This window comes from Setaria italica, chromosome II, assembly GCF_000263155.2.
Source record: "Setaria italica strain Yugu1 chromosome II, Setaria_italica_v2.0, whole genome shotgun sequence".
Taxonomy (NCBI): Eukaryota; Viridiplantae; Streptophyta; class Magnoliopsida; order Poales; family Poaceae; genus Setaria; species Setaria italica.
The window spans coordinates 35,162,438-35,172,019 of record NC_028451.1 but is presented as its reverse complement, the minus strand read 5'-3'; the positions used below and the strand labels follow the sequence as shown (position 1 = coordinate 35,172,019).

General features: G+C 44.4%; 1 protein-coding gene across 2 annotated transcripts; it reads left to right on the top strand.

Annotated features, from left to right (window-relative positions):
- Window positions 1-5,549: 5,549 nt before the first annotated feature.
- LOC101781011 (probable WRKY transcription factor 2) lies at window positions 5,550-9,290 on the top strand. 2 transcript variants are annotated; one of them, XM_004957089.3, is made up of 7 exons: window positions 5,550-5,765; window positions 5,850-6,002; window positions 6,722-7,199; window positions 7,599-7,769; window positions 7,946-8,334; window positions 8,412-8,615; window positions 8,703-9,290. In XM_004957089.3, the coding sequence occupies exons 3-7, from the start codon at window positions 6,744-6,746 to the stop codon at window positions 9,202-9,204; spliced, it is 1,722 nt and encodes a 573-aa protein (XP_004957146.1). In that variant the 5' UTR covers window positions 5,550-5,765; window positions 5,850-6,002; window positions 6,722-6,743; the 3' UTR covers window positions 9,205-9,290. The 2 variants fall into 2 exon arrangements, with proteins under 2 accessions (XP_004957146.1, XP_022680444.1); XM_022824709.1 differs by having other exon boundaries at window positions 5,550-6,002.
- The last annotated feature ends 292 nt before the right edge of the window (window positions 9,291-9,582 follow it).

Genomic DNA, 9,582 nt, shown 5'->3' with positions numbered 1-9,582 from the left:
GCTCAAAAGATTCGTCTCGCAAAGTACAACAAAACTGTGCAATTAGTTTTTAATTTCATCTACATTTAGTACTCCATGCATGTACCGCAAGTTTGATGTGATGGGGAATCTTCTTTTTGCATAGTGTCAAAGTTGGGAGTTGGGAGTAACTAAACATGGCCTTGGTTTTGGTTCGGAGAAGTTGGAATCTGCTGTTATCAAGTACAAGCGGCAGAATGATGTGCCCCCAGACCAGAGTGATGAACCTTTACTTTGTAGCAATGGTGCTGCAGGATGCCGAGCAGCCGAGTGGCGCATTTCGGCGCCGAAGTGACACGTCCGGTCAGTGACGAGGCTGTGCCCACTGGCCACTACTAGTGCTCTGTGCTCACAAGAAACCATGAATGCTACTCCCAGACAAGAAAACCAGGAATGCCCAAACAGATGTCAAATCTGCACGGGTGATTGAAGCCACGTACTACGCTTAATTATTAAGCTTCCTTCATCGATTCAACACCTTGGACTGAAACTGCTCAGCAAAGGATGGCCTTGACACCACTGCCATGAACATCAGGAGGTCGGAGATGGTAACACATGACTTGCAACAAAACACGACGCTACTGAAGAGTCTAGTTTCGTACCAACGATCAAACGAATTTCTGAACAGCCTAGCTCAATGGGCAGCAATCCTGAACGCCGAAGTCGAAAAAGCCCCAGCTTGCTTCTCTGACTGCCCGGTTGGGCAACAAGAACGCCGGGTTCACTTCAACGTCTTCACCGCCATGGCGCGGCCAGGCCGCCAGCCATCCTCCCCGGTGCAGAAACATCCCATCCTGGCAATGCGACTCTGACATCTGACAGGCATATGGTACGGACCAGGCGCCCATCTCTGGGCCATGCAGATTCGCCTGCCTCTGCCTGCGAGGTCCAGTCCAGCCCGCCATGATCGCTCTCGGGATCAATGATAACCCTCCCGCTCCGCTGTGCACTGACTCCACTGGTGACTGGACAGGCTCGTTCCAGAGCTCGATGATGCCTCGGGCTCACAGCTAATCATGCGGTTAGTGGTGCGTCCAGAGAAGGAATCTTCGCTTAATAGCGCCCAAATCATCATTATCTTTCCCTCTCTGTTTTTTAAATTTTTTTAGAAAATGGATAAATATCCGGACCGCACGCAGCAAAGTTTTACAAGTTTTATAGTATTCAATTCTTAACTGATTATCACGCAAATAAGATCCGTGCGAGGCAAACCGCATCATTGAGCTGAATTCCTTGCACGGGGAGGAGAGAGAGGATCATTGCTACGGTTGGGCTCTCCCTCTCGTCAGGTTGCTTCTGAACAATTCAGCGCGGGCCCAGTGTGTGGTACTATACTAGTAGACTGCACTAGCACTACTTGTTTAGCCGGCGTAGGCTCGGATTGTCGGCCAGATTAGCGAGGATCCGGTTCCATGCCAGGCCAAAACAAAAGGCCGCGCCGGGAATAATCAACGAAAGGCGCCACGAGACGCGGCTTTGGTCCTCGCTCCCTCGTTGGATTGGATTGACGGAGAAGCCACACCAAAGATTATTATAATTTGCAGTAAAGGGCTGTTTGCTAGCTCCTGTCGCATCGAATATTCGAACACTAATTAGAAGAACTAAACATGAGCTAATTATAAAACTAATTGCAGAAGTACCAGGCTAATTCGTGAGACGAATCTATTAAGCCTAATTGTTTGGATACTGGACTAAAGTTCGGACCTTGCCACATCGGATGTTCGGACGCTAATAGGAGGACTAAACATGAGCTAATATAAAACTAATTGCAGAAGCCTTGGGCTAATTCGCGAGAAAAATCTATTAAACCTAATTAATCCATCGTTAGCAAATGGTTACTGTAGCACCACATTATCAAAGCATGGACTAATTAGGCTTAATAGATTTGTCTCGCGAATTAGCCTCCATTTGTGTAATTAGTTTTATAATTAGCTCATGTTTAGTCCTCCTAGTTAACATCCGAACATCCGATGTAACCTTCTAAAGTTTATCACGTCGTATCCAAACAGCCTTAAAGTTTATCACGTCGTATCCAAACAGCCTTAGGTAAGAGTCTCGGTGTGAAACGATGATGGCAGCCAAAGACTTTGCCCGCGCATGTGACACCACGTGAGGCGATCCTGCGTTCGCAATTGCTTCCAAAGACCAGAGAGTAGGATCAGGAGCTGCGAGTGGTTCGTTTTGTTATGTTAAATTTCCACTGCTAGTGCTCCATGATTGAGTTGAGGTCATCTCGGCCGTATTCAGTTCCTGTTTATCATGTCAAGTCATCTTCCTTTTGAGTCTTTGACCAAAGGAGGGTTTGCTTCACTGCATCATCACCTGTTTTTTGGGCGATGCTTTGCTAACCTAAAGCACGTCATCCTGGGCGGATACCGGAGTTATCAGCCAGGGAGAAAGAAACGCGAGATAACGATCTTTATAGTCAAAAAATGGTTTAGTCAGCTAAGAATTTTTTCCCCGTTATTAGAAGCTTTCTCCAGGTAATTGCGGCTGCCCCATGTGTGCGCTCTCCAACTGGACAGACCAAAGGAAACCGTCGCATCAGGTAATCTTGTGACTTGTGCAAGACACCAACTCGTATGAATCATCCTATCAGATTCAGAAATTGCAGGTCACTAACAAAATATGCACATAGTATGTATGTATGCATGGAGTAAAACAAGCTCTTGACACGAAGTTTCTTCTTATTTCCTGATGCCCGATACGTAGTGGCGTGTTTTCTCTTCTCGCAAGAGGAAATCATATAGCGTGTTCTTGCGCTTCCTAGGATCCATCAAATTGGCGCCTCCGAGGAAGATTAGACGTGGATTACAAGGCCCAATTGTTTAGTTTTGTCGCTCGTGCGCCTGGAATCCGGGTCGCGATTCCAGCAAATCCTTGTTGCCTTGCGCAGTAGGTGCGGGTGCGCGTCGATCGATAGGTGGAACAAAGAAAGAGTCCGAGTCCATGTCCATCTGTCCTCCAGCGCCTCCATGGCTGGCGCCAAAATACTGCACGCCCACTACAAGCAGAAGCATGATGAACCACAGTAATCCACATCCCAACTCCCAACCACCACCCTGTTCTCTATAGGATTTCGCAGTAGCTAGTCCCTCGCATTGCTTTTTTTTTTTTGAACGAACGTCCCTCGCATTGCTAATGATGCAGTCATTGCAAATATTTGCCATATGCGCTGGTAGTAATAAATACTTTTCGAAAAGAGTAATTGTTTTGTCATTGTAATTTAATTGGGTATGGATGGTCATTTCATATTGATCTTCTTTTTGGAACTTGTATTTTGTTGTTTAGTGTGCGCTGTACGCTATGGATAAACATAGTCAAACAGAAGCAGAAGTATGATGAAGTTTCGTGCTATTGTCACCCATTTGGTTATTATAGCTACTGTCAAATAAGAAAGTTGGTCAAAATTGAGACGGTAGCTAGTTTGAAATTGGACTATTTTCTATGATATTCCTGCGAAATTGAGCAAGCCCAAGGGTTTTTAAATCATCATCCGAAATCCAATCAGCACTTTCATCTTGTCAGTACGATTTATTCCCTTTTTGCTGTTCTGAACTCTGAGTGACAGGTTGGAGCCCAGGTTCGGTTCAGTTCAGTCCAGTTGTGCGCAGTCAGATCACATGAGCTGCAGGCTTTGCACTTTAATTTGCAGCACGGTCAGAGACAAAAAGCGCGAGTCAGTCGAGTCTGCACTCTGCAGGCGGCAGCGCACTTTGCTTGGACATGAATAGTTCCACGCTACAAGCTTCTGATTCAGGTCTCGTGCTGGAGCTGCCTGTTACTTGCCTAGGTGTACATGATATCTGAACATCTGATTCTGTTTCTCTCATCCGAAGTTTGGCAGATGAGCTTTGGGCAGGATTATAGTTCAGCTCCAATAGAATGCTTGGAAACGAATTATAGATGGTCTCAAGGAGATTCCTACATAATTTAGTTTATATGTTCACCGAATGTCATAGAGATTTCACAGGATCTTGTTGGGAAAATACTACAAACTTTTGGGTCACTTGACACAAGTTTCTATTCGTTCTATTCTACTTTCAGCGTTTATGAGTTATGGCCAGCAAAGGTAAGAGTGCAAAGGTCAAACTTTGTCTCCTTGAAGTAAGATTGCATTTTTAAAATTAAGTTCAAATTTTAAAAAGCGCTATAGGAAAGTATCCGCTTATCTCCTGCCTGACTGAGTTAGGCTCACTAAATAACAATTTAATCTTTTCCAATTCGGATACATCATCACATTTATCGTGTTTGTCTTTCCAAAACATGACACCAACTCCCTGCTACAAATAAAGTTGCCAATTTCACACCAACCGTGTACTCATGCCAAGAGGCATATTTTCCATGCCAAGAGGAAGGCATGGACCCAAAGAGGGACTTTCCCCACCTAATTTGCTGAAACTTGTCGCGGAATCAAGAGAGTTCCTTTTGCATTTGGACAAAAACATATCTGAAAGGTACCTCCACATTCGCAAGCAGCACAACAACTTCACAAGGGGTTATCCTGCAGAGGCTGCTGATAACTGAGCTTATTTTGGGCGCCAAATGTTTTCATCGATGCCAACAAAACACGGTTCCTTGGAAGATGACTGTTTTTTGTGCGGTCAAATTTTACAACTTCGTAAGAATTAGCATTGCGCACGCATTTTTTGACAGGATTAGTGATGATGTCGAGCGCAGCTTTCATTTATTTTATTTACAGAGCCATCAAGGGTGATGCTTCCAAAGTAATGTTAGTTATAGATTTTAAATTATTTGCTATATCAGCTCACTTGATTATTACTTCTTTTTCATGAGAACCCGCATACCTTTTTTTGCTAAAAAAAATCATTCCATTGTTAGTTACAATGATTCTTGAGACACGTTGCTCCATTCTTTTTTTTTCAAAAAAAAAACGCAACACCCTAAATATCTTTTTACGAGAAACACCCTAAACATTTTGTTATCTTGATTTGGTCTCCCACGTCTGGCGAGTGACGACGGCGCCGGAGAATCTATTGAGGTGCTCGGAATCGTGGGCAATGACGACGGTCGAGGCAAGTACGCGCTCGTAACGAGGACAAAAATGAGGCAACAATGGTGGTCAAAGGCAATACGAGTTCACAGCTTGGACGAAAGTGAGGCGACGGTGGTATTGCCACAACAAGTCCATAGTTTCGAGTCCTATGACTGTTTTTCAATGATGTCTACTGAAGAGAATGACTGGTTTTCAATGATGTCTACTGAAGGGAAAAAAAACAAACAAACAAAAAACACTACTGGAAATTATACATGCCGCAAAAAATATGTGAACTGTTTCCAACTCCATTGTCCATCGGAAGGTGTGGGGAAAAATTGAGTTTTGAAACTGAAGCCCTACAGGCTACAGAAGATGAGTAGAAGGCTGTAGCCAGTAGAGGACAGCATTTTGCCATTTAGAGCACATCACTGGCACAAGCACAAAGAATCCTCCGAGTCTCCCTTCCCACCTCTTCCGGCCTCCTCGGTCAAACCGCCTTTCTCTCTCCTACTCTTCGCACCCCCCCCCCCCCCCCCGGCTCTCCCTCTCCCTCCCTCTAAAAAAAAGTAGCGCCCGGAGAACCGAGAGGCTGCAGAAAGAGAGGCGGAAAGAGGCAGCAAAATCTTGCTTTGTTGAGAATTCTTTCCCCTGTTCTTTTAGGGTTCTTGGTTGGTGGAATGGAAGCTCGGCATCTCCATTTGTGCCCCCGAGATCTTCGTCGTTCCCCTCGTGCGTAGCCTTTTGGAAGGTTGGTGAAAGTGCGAGGAACATCGATAAAAAAGGGAACCCACAGAGTTTGGTCCCAAATTTTCGCTCTCCATGTTCTTTGCAGGAGGAATTTCGGTTCACATGATCCGTTCCTGTTCCTGACGGCGTTGTCGCCCTCTATTCCAATCCGCCCACCCTGCTGCTGCTTCGCTTTTTTCGGTGGAGAGAAGAGGAAGCAAATCATTTGGTCTCGGAGAAGTCGTCCTTCCCAGTTCAGGTGCCAGTTGGAATTTCTATCCTGCTTTATTTTGTTGATTGTGCCTTTTTTGTGCATCTATGTTGATGATAAGGGCGGCTAGGTTGGCATCGAATTTTGCGTGTTTCAGAGTTGTTGAGGTTTGATGAGATCGTTTCGGGATCGCAAAGCTTGCGTCTTTGGAGTTTATTTGTTTCTCATTTCAGATGTCTTCTCTCCACGTCGCATCGAAATTGCATCTGTGTTGATTCAGTTGCAGGGACTGAGTGCTCTGTTGGGGAAAGTTTGCAGTTTGGTTTGCAATTCTCTTGCTTGAGCACTAGATTGGATTCTGCATTCTGTATGGAAATTTATGTTTTGGGTTATCGTAAATGAATTTACTGGAAATTTGTAAAGGTTGCCGTTTGTTGCAGTTGATTTTTCAACTCTTCGACTCCTGTATTTGACTTTTGTCATCTCTACAGACTGATAAGCTGTTTGCCAATGGAGTTTATAGTTGGTCTGTGTACTACTGATCAATGTTCATATATGAATATGATTTATTTGTTTTTTGTGTTCTGCCTTTGGCTAATTTTTCTGCTGTAGGATCCTGATTGGTTTTCAACATTTGTTTCGCTCAGTATGTAAAATTTGTAAAGAGGGCAAGAGAAGGGGGAAAAAAGAACTTTAGCTCAGTTTCACTATCAAGCAACCTGATATTGCAACAGGACTAATGTGGTATTACATGACAATTATTTCAGTTGAGATAAATTACCTGCACGCATGGCCGGCACAGGCAACCACGGATCGCTCATGGAGGACTGGTTGCCTCCCCCCACACCAAGCCCAAGAACACTAATGTCAAGCTTCCTGAATGAAGAGTTCGGCTCTGGGCCATTCTCTAATCTTTTCAGTGAACATGGCACCAACAAGCCTCATGATCAATGTGAAAAGAGCAGAGAACTTGTGAGTTTGAGTGAGGAGGTGCCTGCTCAAGCTGTCAAAGACAGATTTCAAAAGGGTTTCTCCCTGGAGCCAAGTTTGTTCGGTGCTAATCAGAAATCAAACTCCCATGGTGGTTTGGCGGAGCGCAGGGCTGCGAGAGCAGGTTTCAGTGTTCCGAAAATTGATACTTCTCGAGTTGGTTCATCTGCAGTTATTCGATCACCCGTGTCAATTCCACCTGGTCTTAGTCCAACTACACTTCTTGAGTCTCCTGTTTTTCTTTACAATAAGATGGTATGCAATGTTTCCTTTATTGGTTTGCTTGTGCTCTCAAGATTTATCTATTAGATTGCAATAAGTCATAATTGGAGATAGCATTAAAGACTTGCATTTTGCAGTTTTCAGACATGGGTTTTGTACAGCATATAAGAACATTGATTGGTGTTTACTGTGTCGAACATGGTTTTGTGCAGTATACTTCTGCATGTGACTACAACACTGATTTGCTGCCTAGTGTGCAAAAGCATTGGTATACTAGAAATAGATCTCTGATTAGTGTCTTAGAAGCTTGGCTTCTGTTTTGATTTTATAGCTGCTAATATTAGATCAACACTCGGAACCTCATACCTGTGCTTGCCCTGTTTTGTTTGCCATGCATGTGAATTTAGCTGAATTGGTAATGGTCAATTGCAGGCACAGCCTTCTCCAACTACTGGCACATTGCCATTTTTGATGGCTACGAATGATAAGTCAACAGTACCACCAGCTGCTATCATAACTGAAGATTCTACATTTGATAATGATGTTTTTTCCTTCCAACCCCACTTGGGTTCTAAGCAGCAAAGCTTCTGTACTGCAGAAAAGGTGCTTTTCTTGACTGCTAGTATCTATCAGTATTTTCCATCTTTTCCCTTGCAATATTATAATACTATTTGGCTTCCTTTTATTGCCAATCTCACCACTAAATTCTCTTTTTTGTTTCTTCAAATAAAAGCATATTTTTATGAATTCATGTGCCTGAAAAAAGTTTCTCTGTACAGGACTACGGTGCTCATTTTCAAAACCAGTCCTTGTCGAATATTCATCGGCAGGAATCCAGTCTTCAGTCAAGCTTTACTGCAGTCAAGGATAACACTAATGCAACAATTGTTAAAGCTAAGGCATCAGACTCCATGTTCGGCAACAGTCACTATTCAGCTGGCCAACAGCAAGATGATGAGACAAACCAAAATGCGCAAAGCGAAGGTGTTGACATTAGAGCAGCTGCTTGTGTTCCTGTATCAACTCACTGTGACGCGTCTCTTATGGAGTCTCAAGATGCAGTTGATGTCTCATCAACGCTATCTAATGAGGAGGATGAGAGGGCAACACATGGCACTGCTTCTATAGAATGTGAGGGTGATGAGGATGAGACTGAATCTAAAAGAAGGTTAATATTGTCCACCACTTAACTACTTAACACGGACTGCATGCAGTTATATTGAGCTCACTGATACTGTTTTTCAGGAAGCTGGATGCATTAGGAACTTCTACTATTACTACTGCTGTTGCGACCCCCACCAGTACCATTGACATGGGAACTGCAGCCTCGAGAGCTGTCCGGGAGCCTAGGGTGGTTGTTCAGACCACAAGTGAGGTCGACATCCTTGACGATGGGTATCGGTGGCGCAAGTATGGTCAGAAGGTCGTTAAAGGCAATCCAAATCCAAGGTCACACTTTCACTACCATTTCTTACTTTATGTGGTATCCTCCATCCCCTGAAATTAGTAGCATCATTTCATTTCATTTGTCTGCAGGAGCTACTACAAATGTACACACCCTGGCTGTTCAGTGCGCAAGCATGTAGAGAGAGCATCGCATGATCTGAAGTCAGTCATCACAACTTATGAGGGAAAGCACAACCATGAAGTTCCGGCTGCCAGAAACAGTGGGCAAGCCGGTTCCAGTTCTGCCAACGCTCCATCCGCTTCACAAGGTAGTAGCTCTCACCGTAGGCAAGAACCAGCACAAGCCAGCTTTGCTCATTTCGGTGCTTCCGCTCCTTTCGGCTCCTTCGTTCTCCCACCGAGCAGCCAGTTGGGGCCAGCAACAGGCAATTTCCGCTTCGGGATGGTCCCGCCAGGCATGGCGATTCCGATGCCCTCTCTAGGATCTCTTGCTCCAACAAAGATGGTTGGAAATTCATCAGCTATGCAGGGGTACCCAGGCCTCATGATGCCAGTAGAACCGAAGGCAGAGCCAGCCCCACCAGTTTACCAACAGATGATGAGCAGGCCTCCATTTGGTCATCAGATGTAAATAATAGGAAAGAGAGAAGGGGATAGATTTGCTTCAGCTTGTATACATGATAGTGACGCTGCAACATTGCTTTGTTCTAGTCGTCCCCCCCTCCGCGCCAAACCATAGAGCGGTGTTCTTCAGGCAACTGATCATCGGCATGAGCAAATAATCTCTCACAAGATTCACAAGTTCACGTTGCGAAAGAGTTAGAACGGGACCATGTTAAACTGCTCTCTTTTATGTTATATACCGTGTCAAGTAGTATATTACGATGGGTGGTAGCACAAGATGCACGAGGCACAATACCAAAATTACAGTACAAAAATACAACACAACACTCCCTTATTGTGATTAAAAATATATATACAACACGGCTAACAAAAATGGAGCACAATC